The 14699-nt window shown below is 42.2% G+C and overlaps 2 protein-coding genes across 3 annotated transcripts; one reads left to right on the plus strand and one right to left on the minus strand.

Annotated features, from left to right (window-relative positions):
* Positions 1 to 118: 118 nt before the first annotated feature.
* LOC131662810 (cGMP-dependent protein kinase-like) lies at positions 119 to 2438 on the plus strand. Its single transcript, XM_058932754.1, has 10 exons — positions 119 to 263; positions 366 to 539; positions 612 to 867; positions 928 to 1032; positions 1106 to 1290; positions 1355 to 1591; positions 1665 to 1796; positions 1867 to 2011; positions 2071 to 2248; positions 2312 to 2438. The coding sequence occupies exons 1-10, from the start codon at positions 189 to 191 to the stop codon at positions 2436 to 2438; spliced, it is 1614 nt and encodes a 537-aa protein (XP_058788737.1). The 5' UTR covers positions 119 to 188.
* A 19-nt stretch (positions 2439 to 2457) lies between these two features.
* Positions 2458 to 11493, minus strand: LOC131675664 (vascular endothelial growth factor receptor 1). 2 transcript variants are annotated; one of them, XM_058954722.1, is made up of 23 exons: positions 11301 to 11493; positions 9289 to 9425; positions 9015 to 9204; positions 8821 to 8948; positions 8433 to 8744; positions 8187 to 8358; positions 7987 to 8110; positions 7698 to 7912; positions 7456 to 7625; positions 7245 to 7383; positions 7007 to 7156; positions 6768 to 6926; positions 6534 to 6667; positions 6302 to 6464; positions 6117 to 6217; positions 5896 to 6046; positions 5601 to 5825; positions 5364 to 5532; positions 4726 to 4969; positions 4329 to 4660; positions 4145 to 4250; positions 3850 to 4084; positions 2458 to 3763 (listed from the first exon to the last, which is right to left on the minus strand). In XM_058954722.1, the coding sequence occupies exons 1-23, from the start codon at positions 11344 to 11346 to the stop codon at positions 3351 to 3353; spliced, it is 4215 nt and encodes a 1404-aa protein (XP_058810705.1). In that variant the 5' UTR covers positions 11347 to 11493; the 3' UTR covers positions 2458 to 3350. The 2 variants fall into 2 exon arrangements, with proteins under 2 accessions (XP_058810705.1, XP_058810704.1); XM_058954721.1 differs by having other exon boundaries at positions 4726 to 5002.
* Positions 11494 to 14699: the final 3206 nt, after the last annotated feature.

Raw genomic sequence — 14699 nt, forward strand, 5'->3', positions numbered from 1 at the left:
ACATTTATTGACAAAACAAGCCATGCGCACACACTGGCGCAGTACAATTACGACCAACTGATCAACTGATAGTGTTTTAGATCTGACCTTGTTTCTTGTTGATAAATTGTTATGTTTATCTTTTATGATTTATTAGCTGTTGACAAATTTTTGCCAGTAGAATCCGTAAGCCACGCCTGAAGTATAACATGACGGATTATCGAAGAAAGAGTACCGTGCGCGATGCATTTCGAAAAAGTATAGCCGTGAAGACAAGCGCTAGAGTAAGTTATCTGTTCAATGTACATTGAGATGTCTATTTGAACCCTTGCTCATTTTCTAAAACTAACGATTCACCCTGCGCACTACTTAAAACGCTTTTGAAGGTTGGAAAATTAAAGGGCAAATATTTGTTTCGCGCCGCGGTGAGATTGGTCATTCAGTACAAAGAATGGATCGAAGATGTGTCCGAGGAGAAAATCGGCGACGACGTGACGGCCAATGTCAAATTGGCGCAACGCAAGAAAGTCAAATCGGAGGACGAAGAGCTGACCCTCAAAGTAACTTTTGCTTCGCTATCGTCTCGCCTTGCCGAGCAGTTCGACTGAGAGAATGCGTGGTGTATTTTTCAGGATCGGGCGGTTCTTCTGACAGCGCCGGACAAACGCACGAAAGAAGACGTGGCTCACATCGAGCGTCTTTTGCGCGACATCAAAGCTTTCAAAAGGTATCCGGAAAAGGTTCGAGAGTCTTTGGCTTCAGAATGCGCTTATCAATACGTGCCCGCGGGTAGAACTATTACACGGCAAGGACACGAAACCAGAGCCTTGTATTACATTGTCAAGGGACAGGTGCAAATTTTCAAAGACGAAGCTGACAGCCTAACCGGTAATTTCAAGTACTTACGATCATTCCGAATGCTCTTTTGGAAATATTGCGAAATTGCAGGTGAACTTCGACGAATCGACGTTGGAATATTAGTACCTGGGGATGTATTTGGCGAAATCGCCCTTCTGCACAAGATCCCACGGACCGCAACTGTAGTGAGCAAAAGTGCTAATCGATTGATTTTCTGATCGACGTTGTTTCGTTTCAACATTTGATCGTTTGATTTGTTTAATTGTAGCCGCCACCGACTTGTTGATCATCCAAAAACGGGCGTTCAATGCGCATGTGAGGAGCGTACTTTTGGAAGAATGGGCCGTATTGAAGGACGCTCTGGTTAATTTCAATTATTTCAAGGGATGGACTGACGACACCATGCTAGAATGTTGTATTTTAAGCAAGATCGTTACTTTCAAACCTAACGAGGTGAGCGTCGAATTATACGTTAAAAGCCAATTGAGAACGTTTTTTCAAGCTCATGTTTTTTAAGATTGTTCTGGGCGACGGTAAAGGCATGATCCATTACGTATACTTTTTACTGTCTGGAGAATGCCGTTTGATCGAGCACATGTTGATTGAAAAACGACGAGTAGGAAAAACAGTAAAGTACAAGATGTTCAAGTCGGACCAAGATGACGTCAATCCTCGTCAGCGTGTCGGACGAGCCGCAAAAATTGATCTTTCCGAAAGTAATCTACAAAGTCTGATTATGGAAAGTGTTCCTGAAGTAATATTCAAGTATAGTCGTTATACTTATCTACGAGTCAGAAAACCTCTGAGCTATCCAAATATATGTCAAGTTGCAGAATACGTCTGACGTGGCAAATAGAGAACCGTCGTCGGCAGCAGATTACATCAAGATGGTATCTGAGAAAAAATCCAATACCGCTATGGATCGACTCAGCGTCACAACTGTCACACTTCAAGACGTTGTGAGTGGCAATAAAATATCAATTAGCGATTCGTTTCTTTGATATTGCTAATTAAATACTTGGTTGGCAGATTAATCAGTGGCACGAGATAACCGATACGGTGGAAATGCTCATGAAAAAGTTATCTGTATCGAGTTTGCGTAGGTATCCTCCGCACGTCCAGACTGTGTTCATGCAGATTTGTATCTTCTATCGGGGAGCTTGCTTTGGCTTAGGTGCGTCACTTGTAAATTTTTCAGAATTTCAACATCCCTTATATGCTTTTATTTTAAAGGCGAGCAGATGAAAAACCGCAGAATCGTATCGATCACGGGCACCAAGTGTTTGTTAATTCCACGTTATTGGCTTACCCAGCACAACCGAGCGAATATCTGGGAAAGAGTCAAGCACTTTATGAACTCCAAGTTACTCGGAGATAAAGAACTGTTTCGAAAATATGTTGAGAATCGAAAGTCAGTATGCTGTTAATAACGCATTAGATAATACTAAAATTTTAATAAATTTGATGATTCTAGGTGGGCAAAATACAGAAGAGAATACTGCGAAAATGTCTTGACGAACGGGCGAATCATACCAAATGATAATAAAATCTATAACGTGCCTTACTCAATTAGAATTAACGAAAATATTGTTGACGAGTAAATAATTGTTTATTCAAATTTTAAAAAGTATCTACAGTAGTGGCTGAAAGTTTGATCGTTTAGACGTTATCAATAAAAATATACATTTAACAATGTAAAATAGTAAATTTTTTTTAAAACATGTATATTTAATACACGTAGAAAATTTTCCCATTATAAAATCTACTTAAGTACATATGCAAATGCAAAACACGGAATAATAAAGTTTTTTTAAACATTAATCGAAGTGTTTTCATTGAAATATTCATAACACTTATTTTACTTATTCACAATCCACATATATAAAGTTATTCAAAGCGAGATCTTGTATGAAAGTAAATAAACTTAAATTTATGTTTCTGATTGCCAATTACCGCATAAAATATATAAATTTTGCATAAGCAATAGCAAATTATTATTGAGTATTCTTAAATTTAAATAAACTAAAAATCATATGTAAATTGAATCAGTTATCCATGAGTCGAAATTTGTGTATTGGAAAATAAAACGTGTACTAGATAATGAGCTCTATAAACAATTGATGTCACACACGATTCCATTGTACATAAAACAGGTAACTAATATATACATACACGCAGACAATAATTTATATGCAATGAAAAAGCAGCAGCGCACAGCAAACTTACATAATGAAAATCAACACTGATTTTTGACAAGTAATACGTCATGAATGGAAAATGGCACTTAAACTAAAGCAAAGTTCATCTCAGTACGTCAAAGTACAGATTGTATGTTATCTTGAAGACCGCTATTCCGTTAAGTATTTCGCGGTCCTTTTTTTCTGTTCATTATTACGTGATTCACAGAGACATTAATCACACTGACCGCTATGCGCGCATAAATGCGAAAACACTCGCGCGAAAGAGAGAAAAGCATCGGGCGCAAAAGCGACGCTTTCTTCCGTTCACTTATCTCAAACTGTCTCTTGATTCAGCTTCTTGTTGGAATTAAAATAAGCGTAGCTAGGATTCATAAAGCTTTCGGGCGCTACGCTGCGCTGCTGCCAACTGTACTTTTCATCCGGCGTTTTCAGAATAGCCATCGGCACATCGACTTCGTCTAAGTTGCGATAATTTGGAGCTTCCATTTTGACGTCGACTAGCTCCAACGCTTTCGGAGTATTACAGTATCCCGAATCTCTGTCAGTCGATACTCTAGCGTTCCGTTCTTCGCTTTTTCGCTTTTCAGCTTCGCGTTTCCTCGTAAATTCGTCGCGTTTCTTTTGCACGTCGATGGGCTTTAGATAATTATCTTCGTCTAATTCGGGTTCTTCTTTCAGCTTTTTCAGCATCGGAGAATCTTCTCCATCGGAATTATTCGTGTTGGCTAACGAAGAAAAATCAAAGCAAATCAATTGGTTTTTTGCGCGGTCACGTCAAGCTCAAATCAAGTCAAACACGTATTTTGCTTACCAATTTTCGCAGTCGCGGAGCTTGGGAATTGAAAGCGCGAGTTCTCTTGAGTGTTCGGGCGCGGGCTGAAAATGCCAGATTCGTCAAGGGGACTAGGAGAAGTAACAATTGGACAGTTGATGTAATCGTGCTGAGGACTGGCGAGAGCGGCATGATCTGGAGACGACATCATTTGCAAGTAGTCGTGTTTCTCGTCGATCGTATCGATGTACAGAGAATTCAACTCCACGTAATGCTGAAAGGAAGTATCGATTGGAATTACCGTGAAAACTTGGAGAAACAACAGGTTTCATACCTTTTTCACGCCCTCTTCCAAGAGCTCCCCAATGTCCTCAACCAGCTCAGAGAAAGACGGTCTCAATGTTGGTTTTGCCTTCCAACACTGCAGCATGATATTATACCTGTAATGGGATTTAAAAAAAGCTGCTGTAGGCTACTGACTGCTCAAACGAACATTGAAACTGAAACATTGTACTAACAGATCTTTAGTAGCATATTTGGGCTGCTCCATACGATAACCCTCGATGAGTCTTTGGTACTGCGTCTCAGCGGTCATACCGGGATAAGGAGTTTCCGCGAGAGTGAAGAACTCCCACAAAACAATGCCGAACGACCAGATATCCGACTGCGTAGAGAATACTCTGTCGCGTATAGATTCGACGGCCATCCACTTGATTGGAACTGGACTATCACCCTTCTTTTGGTAATTGTCGTCTTTGTACATTGTCTTGGCCAGGCCAAAGTCGCATATCTTTACTACGTTGTTCTCTGCCAGAAGAATGTTTCTCGCGGCTAGATCACCGTGTAAAACCTAGTAAATCAAGATGCTCGTTGACGAAAATAATTCATCAATCATAGCGAAAAAGTTCCACTGACTTTTCTTTGGCATAAGTACTCCATGCCACGTGCAACCTGGAACGCCCAGGAAAGCAAATCTTGCGTACAGATAGGTTTCAAATTGCCATCCTTGTAATCGCCACGATAGTTGGATCTCCATCCAGGCTGGGAACCGTTACTGTTAACACCGGCCTCAGGAAGACCTGTAATATCTTGCGTTTCGGTCGTGTAGATCACAGTCTCGATGCCGGGTGCGGAGCGATGATCCGAAGCGCTGCTTAGACTACGGGAAAACGACAATGCTGCGTATTTTAACCTGTCAAGTGCAAAGAAGACAAACCAGAGGCAGAATGTTAGCAGCAGGCACATCCATGCACGTTACAGCGTCCTTCAGCCTACAATTTTTTGCTCTCCCAAGCTTCGAGGAACATTTTATATTATTTTCTTTTTCTTTCATATTGCCCCAAAGCTGTGCGTTAATTTTTGGCATGATGCTTATGTTTGCTCCGAAAGTGTTGAAGCAAATATTTCTTTCGAATTATTTAGTTTCGGTTAATCACGTGGAAATATTTTTTTCTATATCAAACATTTAGTCAAGCTATTTGTTAGAATTAGCAATGTCGACCATTCCGTTCCCAGCAATCAATCGAATATTAAGACAGAAGCGTGTTTCGAACCTATTATTACTGTCAGCATTCGTAGATTTAATAAGGAATTCATTGCCGATAACTGGGTCGATCCTCCCAGTCTCTGGGTCGATCTGGTTAATAAAGTCTTCTCGATGACGTAACAGGTAATTATGCAAATTACCGTAGCGGCAGTATTCAACAATCACCAGTAGCTCGCCTGAAAGAAAGGTGGAGAGGAAAAGATGAGTTACAATTAATGTTTGCGGTAATGCGTTATGGACTCACGTTTAGCGATATTATTGGTGCAAGCACCAAGGAGATTCACAACATTCAGGTGCTTTCCCAAATGCACCATGATTTTCAATTCGCTAGCCAAAGCACGAATGTAAGCTGGTTCGGCGTTTCTGTGAACCATCTTCACTGCCACGGTGGTGATAGATTCGTCAGCGAGTATACCACGAGCCTCTGCTTTCATGACAACACCAAATGCTCCACTTCCAAGCTGCCTCCCTGCAATTTAAGTGAAACGTCAAGGTCCGCTGCTAACTTTGAATACTTATCACGAAAGAATTATGCGAACCCAATTTCAATTTGTTTCTTGGAAATTCCCACTTTCTATCGTACGGCAAGAGATCTGCTTGGTCGTCTACGGTTAAGTCCGGGTTGATGCAATCCAGAGCTCCTTCCTCGAAATGCATCAAACCGGCTTCGATCAGTTGCTTTCTCATTCTCTGGAATGTAAAATTGCTTTTTATGAAGTTGTCCTTTATCAAATGTTCGGGTCAACATAATTTTTTTTACCTTTTCGCGTCGGATTTTGATACAGAAATAAATTAACAAAATGATAAGTAGAATCAACAAAACTAACATCGCGATAATCCAAACAATGGAGATTTCAGGACCTGGAACCAAATCACATTCATACATTTAATACTTTCTATTTGACAATTTTGCTTATTAGAGTAATGGACGTTCATTAGCTTTACCTTTCACTAAAAATTTTTGAAATGTTTTAACTTTGTTAACTCTATTTTCGGCAATACACGAATATTCCCCACTATCGCCATCCATTAAATAATTTATTATTAATTCTTCATTCTTTCCCACGATGATAAATTGTTGTCCATCCGATTTTATTGGTTGATCATCCTAGGATAGTAGAGGTAAAGAATTATTTTAATTAAAAGTTGTTAATGTATGCTCTTTACATTTACTTACTTTGTACCACTTAGTCTCGGGGTATGGTTTGCCCTCTACATAACACGTTAATCGAATGTTATGCGCTTCATCAACTGTAAGTTCAATTTCAGATCCATTCATGTTCGTTGCTTTGATACGTGGTTCCATGGGGTCTGTTGACGATAATTTACAAACATGAAATGATATTTTTTAAATTGAATCTAAAAGAAATCAATGTGTATAAATGAAAAATAGTATTTCAAAAGGACTCACCGTTCACAATGAGAGGATAAACTATTGTCGTATCTTGATTGTTATCCGTACTAAACGAAATACAAAAGTAATCGCCTTCATCTGCTTTGTGGACATCCTTTATTTGTAATATAGCGCGCCGAGTAAAAGTTGTATTTGTAAGAATAATTTGTATTCTATCTGAAATTTTTGCGAACGAAAATGAATTTATTTTACAATTGCTGATTTTTGTGAATTCAAGGAAATTAATTCGAGCTAACCTGTTTCGGGAATAGGTTCGTTGTTTTTATCCATCCATTTAACCATTGAGGAATTGTAAATCGGAGCCATACATGTAAGCGTAACATTGTCATTCGCAGTTACCATATCTAAATTAGTCACAATGCCCAACATCTGATTAGGCACTCCATCTGAGAATTGAAGCACACAAAACTTTCAGTGAATATTTCACATAGAAGCACGATAAATATCACGAATTACTTCAATATTGAAACCTACCAGTGACAAGAAACTCTGATTCTGATAAGTCGCAGTTAATAGAGTTACACGCATTGCAACTCACTTTCCCTGCCATTTCTGCTTGAAACTGCACTTGTATTTCTTTTTTTGTTTTAGTATCTTGTATGACGCTGGACACCTTAAAGCAAACGAATATGAAGTGACCGATGAATGAATTTAAAAAAATAAGAATAAATAACGAAACACTAACTATTTCGACTGTTTGGCAATTGTCCAGGTCTGGATAATGAGGACATTTATAATAAATGAATTTCACATCCGCAGGAGGATTGTTATAAGCAATGCAAGAAAAATTGGCCGTCTGATTGACGCTGTAAAACTGCACGTTATCGATATTATTCAGCATCGTGGATGGTTGGCCTAAATAAAAATGAAAAACTTGACAATAATCGAAGAAACTGCTTAAAGTCAATGTGATCTGCGAAAAATTACCTCGAACTTCCAAAGTGAAGTGCAAATATTTCGTTATGTTGGCATCGTTGGACGCCACGGCAACGTAAATGCCTGCATCCTGCCTTGACACTTGATTGATCTTCAGTATGGAAGACGACTTTGTCGTTTGTATATCAAAGCCAACATCTTTCGAAGTAATGACAGATGAATTCTGATAGCCTTGCGAGAAGTCATAATCAAGCGGCACCCTCGTCCTTGATTGGCAAAGATTTCAAACGTTATTAGTTGATTTTAAATATTTCATAGGTCGAATCGTCGTATCACTAACCATACTACACTTGGTTGTGGAAATCCATCGACGAGAGCAAAGAATTTCACAGGGTTACCGTCATCGACTTGATAGTGAGTATACGGATCGTAGGCTGTTAAATTAAGGTACGTCACTTGAGGATCTGCGAAGAATGATGTAAAAATTTAGTTGTTGATTAAGACTGACCATCAACGCAACGTTACTGACAAAGAACAGACCGTAGATGTTGATGTACATGTGCGTTTCTATGATATTGTTTAACGTTTGTACTTTGCAGTAATACTCTCCTTCGTCGTCGAAAGTTACACTCTTGATGCTGAGCACACCCGTTACCAGTTTCATGTGCTGATCTATTTTAGTGGCGTTCAACTGATATTCTTTTCTGAGGGCCTGAAAACGAGAGTCCCGGTGATAATGTGCAGTCGCAGCGCGGGACAGTTTGCTCGATCCGAGCGCACGCTTACCGGATCAACTTGGCTTGGAGTGACCCAAAGGAAGGCATGCGTCGAATCCGAAGGCACTTCGGCTTTGCAGACGACGTTCAGTTCGGAGCCAGCGGTTACGTGGTGCAAGTTATCCTTGGATATCACCGGATCGGGTAGCAGTTTCTTGTGCACTATTTTCACCGAAATATCAATTTCCATATTATCGTCGTCGTCGTCGTCCTCGGTGGTTCTGATTATGCAACTGTAGAATCCGCTGTCCATCGCTCGCATATTTTTCATGACGAAGCCTTTTCTGGGATCGAACGACACTCTGTCGTCCATTTCCACTGGCTGTCAAAGTATAAAGCGTCGTTACGCGCTCGACTGCCCTGTCAAATGAATTTTTCTCATCCGGCAGCAATCTTACCGCGTAGTTGAACTCGAGGTCTACGTGTACTTCGGGTGAAGTCGGCCGACATGGCAGCACGACGCTGTCTCCAGTGGTGGCCACGATCGATCGCGACTCGTTTTCCGACACGAACGAGGCGTTGGAAGCTGCCAACGGACAAGCAAGTATTAGCGAAGCACACGGCAAGTCGCAGCCGACAGCAATGTGCTAACTTTTCACGTAAACGTAGATCCAGCTGGCGTTCGGATCGCCGAATTGCCCCGGGTTATTCTCATCGGCGTCCTCGTCCACGCAACCGTACCAGCCGGTGTCGCCGAAAACAGTACTTCTCCGCAGAAATTTTCTTTTCACGTACTCGCCGCCGTAGCTCTCGTGGCGTATTTCGTGCTCGGACGTCGTTATCTTCAACAGTCAGTTTGAGTTTATCGTTAAAAACAGCCGACGGAGGTGTCCGCGTACACTCGTCCGCCGTTACGTTGCTCTTACGTGCTCTCTCGGCTTGGTCTCGGGAAAAACGAGCTTGAAGTTGCTCCTGCTCGTACAATTGATGACCAACTCATCCCCTTCGCTGATCACGATCTCTGGGCTGTCCGGGCTTAGGCGCGGCTTGTAGCCTGAGCAGCCTGCAAGACGAGCGTGTATTTCGGCGCTGACGGAACGAAGGGCGGCGGTGCGCACGGCAGCCGCGGCAAACGATGCAAATGGAACGAGCGATAAGCGATGTGTCCCGCGCGTAATAATAACGGGTTCATCCGGCGACTCGCGCGACTCGTGCTCGCGAGATCGAACGCGCAGAGCGCTCGCCAGCGAAAAGAGAGGAAGTCCTTTCGCGATAAGCTATCGCGCGTCAACAATGTAGCTCCGCCCGAGCCAGTGCGCCGCTGCTGTGGAGCGCTAGAAATTTGAAGAGAGGAAAAAAGGAGCGACGTCAGGCGTCAAAGTAGCGCAAGCCTTTCGAAAGATTTCGGGCTTCCCGGCGTCATCGACGCGACTTTGACGCGCGTCAGACCTTGCCGAACGGCCAACTCCTCCTTCGCCGCTCTTGCCGAGGGAAATACCATATCGCTCCTCGAGCAGCCACTCCCATGCGAGAGCACTCTCCGACGACATTGCCTTCGGCACTTTTTAAGGCGTTTCCAGATAAACGTGGGGTTTATCTTTGGCTGCCTGTTCATTTTCGTCAGGCTCACTACAGCCGCATCTCGTGATTTGAGCATCCTCTGTTTATTTCCGTGGTCTTGTCCGATTATCATCCTCGTTGACGTTCGTAACGAAGCTTCGCTGCCGTATCCCGCTCGTTATTATTCATTATTCACGCAGCGGCGCAAAGACTACCGAACTCGAGCCGAGCTCGACGAATCGACACGACGCTTCTGCTAATATAGGCCAAGCTAGACGGCAATTGCCTTCGATGAGAAGTCATCTATACCTATTACTGCGTCGCACGATCAGTTTATTCTATCGCGCACAAACGAATTAACCATGGATAACGAATTTTGTACGTCAATGAATACGTCGTACAGGCGTACAGGCGCGTGTTTCCCGCTTTCGAGCGCTCAGTGGGAGTTTTACCAAGTGAACGAACGTCTTTTATTGTGATAATATACGAGACAGCATTCTCTCTCTCTCTCTCTCTCTCTCTCTCTCTCTCTTTCTATCTGTCTTCGAGATAGTAAATGTCTGACGGCCGACGCCTCCATATATAGAACGTCCCTTGCGCAGAAAAGCGACGACGAAAAATTAACTACTACTTAAGAGTAAGCACCAAGCGTTCGAAGAATGTTTTGCAGAAAAAGGCACGTCCAGCGTTCAGCGCTAGGACTATCAGCTTCGAAGGCGCTATTTCGGACGTTCGAGCGTCATGTATTCGCGTACGCCAAGCTGCGGAGAGCGCAAAGTACGATTGCGAGTTGAATTTAGCTCGACGTTCGCGAGCTTCCGAAGAAGAGCACAGCTCGTCGAAGTGCACGGTCACGCGGGAACCGATTGTACGAAAAATCTGATACGAGCTATCGATCGACCGAACTGCACGGCCGCGACGAGATAGCGCGCGAACGCACGAGGGAAGGCAAACGAAGCGGAGAAAGAAAAAAAACGGGAACGAGCGACGATGCGTGCCTGCGGCGCTTTCGAAGACGGGAAAAGTCAGTGAGCGCGCGCGAAAGTCCGTGGAGTGCAAGGTGTCGCAGCGGCAGTCGAGCGCGTCACACTTCGCTCGGGGCGTCCCAGGTGCATGAATCACGCCGGCTTTGTCTGGCACGCGGACACACCGAGAAGGTGATGCGGCCGCGAGGAACCGGTCTTGCGAAGGGCCTGCCGCGCGCGACACCGCCTGCGCGCGGACGGCTCGGCAGTGCCGACGTCAACCGAATGCACGGCCGCATATACGCGTCTCTCTCTCTCTCTCTCTCTCTCTCTCTCTCTCTCTCTCTCTCTCTCTCTCTCTCTCTCTCTCTCTCTCTGTCTCGCTGTTGGGAGCCGTGGTGCCGATCACCTACCTGCCACGGCAAGCAGCAGCGCCATTGCCACGTTCGGCCAAGCCATCCTCGCAGCGGGCTCGTCGTCGTCGTCGGCGGCGGCGATGACTCGTTGCCGCTCTCGGCCACTCGCATGTCACGCGCCGCAGCGGAGCACTCACGAAAACGCGTTTTTACCGGGCGGCGTCGACACGGACCCGCCGTCCACGACCGACTGGCGTCGGGCGCAAGCGAGTGCGCGTGTGGGTGACGCGGCCTTGCCGATCCCCACCACCCGAGCGCTCGACCGGCCGCTGCGCCGTGCTCTCTCGAGGATCGGCTCTCTCTCGCGTGTGTATACAGCGCCGCGGCACGCGAATAGCTCGCTGCGGCCTTTTTATCGCTTCGAGGCCTGCCCTCGTCTTCGTGGGCGGTTGCCCGTCCGAATCGGCGATGTACCGGCTGTTGTCGCAGCTGCGCCCGCCATGGGGATCTTGGTTTTCGGGGGGCAGCGATCGCGCGAGTTGTATATTCTTCGAATTGTTCGTTGCCGACTTTCTCTCTCTCGCGTGGACGCGGTTATTCTTTTTCCGAAAGTAGCAGGGAAAGGCCAGGCGCTTATCACGCCAAGGTCGACACGGCTTTCTTTCGAGCGCTTTTAACGAAGTGTCGCGCGTTTACTCGTTGCGCCAATCCCTCGGCTGGAAAAGAAACGAGCGAACCCGTCGTTATGCTTTCTCGAGACACGCGTGCGATCGCGGATTTCCCCTTTACGCGCAACGCCATACGACGGCTTGAGAAAGAGCGCGCGGCGAATAAATGAAATAACGTCTCTTTTAGCGAGAAGCGCGTGGAAACGTGTAAAATTTATTGGTACAGCTGGTATTTTAGAAATAATAAGCATATTACAAATGACGTATCACCATGACACTAGTCGAATCTTCCAGTTCGATTGGATCGGTTGCTAATGCCATTGCGTTTTCAAGCTCCAACGTTACGGTTCGTTCTATGCGATTTTCGTCACTGACGAATTGCACGTGCTTTTCCGTAGACGAATCGTTCATTTTCATGATTTGCTAGAAAATAACAAAGTTTCAATCGATACGACAAGCCCCATGCGTACGTAAAATTCTGTAATTTGCCGCGGAACTTATTTTTCGTACAGCTTCGTCTAAAAGTGCTCCTGTTTGATCAGCGAGTTGATCAAAAGTGAGTCTTCTATTTGGATCCTCTTGCCAACACTCCAACGTAATATCGTATCTAAAAGAATAATATTCTGAACTGTTAGCGGGGCGAACAAACAAACGTAAACGTCTTAGAGATAAATAAATTACGTATCCTTAATAGCGTTAGGCGGCTTCTCCAAGCGGTAACCACTCAGTAATTTTTCATACAACTCTTCGTTCGGTATATTATCGTAGAGTATTCTACTAAAAGTAAACAATTTCCACAATACGACGCCAAAAGATCATACGTCGGACTGCAGAGAACAACGTGTCTGATTGATAGACTCAATAGCCATCCACTTAACTGGCAGATCTTTTTCGTGGCTCTGCTTGTAATCGTCGTCCGATAATAACAACGTTGTTTTGCGCCAACGAAATGTTTTCCAAGGCCAAATAGCCTTACACGATCTATTTTTTCAATCCATTGCATTTATCGAATAATTAAGTAAATTATTTTTATGCTTGTAAGCATTGTATTGATAATTATCTCACTTTTTTTGCACTGAGGTGACCCATAGCATTAGAAATTTGAAATGACTATGATAATAAATTTCACGTATATATAGATTCGACATTGTTACTGTTATAGTCGCCACAACATTTGGATTGCCAACCAGTTGAATTTTTCAGTGATTCAGTGTTCTCTAAGTTGCAAGAGTTTTCTGATGCTGATTGACGGCTATCAATAGTCAGTATAACATCAACACAAAGACATTAATGCGATAATTTCTACAAAATACATACTACGTATTATTGTTGAACGGAGGTGTCAAATTCAAAATGTGATTCATAAATTCACAATTTTTCTGGTTCTAAGATCTACTTCATTGATGAAATTTTTCCTGTTGCATATTAAGTAGGCGCTGATATTTCCAAAACAACTGTACTTCAATATCAAAAGTAACTCTTCTGAAATTAATAAAATTAATAATTCGTTTGTTTAATCGGCAGACTTTTAACTTTCCCCCATCGTATCAATAAATTGATTTCTTAATCAATTTTTTCAACATACTTTTTACGACTTGATCTGTGTACACTCCTAGAATATTTACCAAATTCAAATGCTTTCCTACGTATAACAAAATTTTTAGTTCATGCACGACACTCTTCATATGAATGCGATGAGCTTTCCTTGAAACTAGTTTTACACTGACCGTCGATATTCTAGCTTCATCTAAAATAGTTTATGCTTCTGGTTTTAATACAAAGCCAAATTGTCCCTTGCCCAGTTGTTTTCCTTATAATAATAATATAACAATGTAATCATCATCGACAAATTGAATAATAAATTATTTGAAAATAGACACCTAATTTTAGTTTTTTAATACTGAATTCCCATTTTTCAGAATAAGGAAGGTGCTGTATTTGTTCATCTGTATTCAAATTAAGATGTAAAGTTTGTAAGTGAGTTTCGTCGAAACAAACTAATCCTATTTTTTGCAATGCTTTGCTCTTTTTCTGTAAATAATGTTTACAATATATATAGTTTTTTAAGTACTAACAGAGATAAGAGTACTTACTTTTTGAAAACTTATTTTATACTTTGTATGAATAATGAGGATAATTATGGTAAACATAATTGAAACTATTATTGTTATCTATATAATAGACGGTGTTATGTATTCTGTGGCATAAATATACTTGTCATAACTGTTTTGCTCATCACGATTGTTATTTACAAAGTTATCTATGACTATTATTTCAATATTTCGAAGATCTGTTTGTCAAATGCGATTGAAACCAATACAAGAGTAGTTTCCAGAAATGTCATGCTGGAAACCAAAAATATATATGGAAAATCGAATATTTCAATCCTCGTCAATTTTAGTGGTATTTTCGAATAATTTTCCATTCTATAATAATTTTAAGAACATTTTCAGATTTTATTATTCATAATATATAGAAATTATCGACGAACTCATACTTTGTACCACCTTATTGTCGGAGGTGGCATTCCGACTATATCGCAATAGAGATGTTGCACTTTTTCGATTGGTTTTAATATTATTGAATTATTGTTTAAGTTAAAATCGTTAAATCTTGAAGCCTCTGGCTTTGCAACATGAAAAAATTTCATCGAGAGTATTATTCGTTTCAGTTTCTGATTTATTTACGTTATGAGCAATTCTTACCATGAATTTCTGTTACATTAAAACCAACAATAGTTACAGAACTGTCGTACTTCGTAACTCTGCAAAAATATGATCCTTTATTT

Source organism: Phymastichus coffea, unplaced genomic scaffold (genome assembly GCF_024137745.1).
Source record: "Phymastichus coffea isolate CEN01 unplaced genomic scaffold, Cenicafe_Pcof_1.1 PCOF00028, whole genome shotgun sequence".
Taxonomy (NCBI): Eukaryota; Metazoa; Arthropoda; class Insecta; order Hymenoptera; family Eulophidae; genus Phymastichus; species Phymastichus coffea.

Bases quoted from the DNA above. Each gene is read 5' to 3' on its own strand.
- LOC131662810 (XM_058932754.1), top strand. From the start codon at position 189: ATGACGGATTATCGAAGAAAGAGTACCGTGCGCGATGCATTTCGAAAA. The intron at 868-927 runs GTAATTTCAAGT...GCGAAATTGCAG, and splicing joins CGAAGCTGACAGCCTAACCG to GTGAACTTCGACGAATCGAC. The intron at 2,012-2,070 runs GTGCGTCACTTG...TTTATTTTAAAG, and splicing joins GGGAGCTTGCTTTGGCTTAG to GCGAGCAGATGAAAAACCGC.
- LOC131675664 (XM_058954721.1), bottom strand. From the start codon at position 11,346: ATGGCTTGGCCGAACGTGGCAATGGCGCTGCTGCTTGCCGTGGCAG. The intron at 6,668-6,767 runs GTGAGTCCTTTT...TATCGTCAACAG, and splicing joins TTATCCTCTCATTGTGAACG to ACCCCATGGAACCACGTATC. The intron at 4,251-4,328 runs GTTAGTACAATG...ATCCCATTACAG, and splicing joins AAATATGCTACTAAAGATCT to GTATAATATCATGCTGCAGT.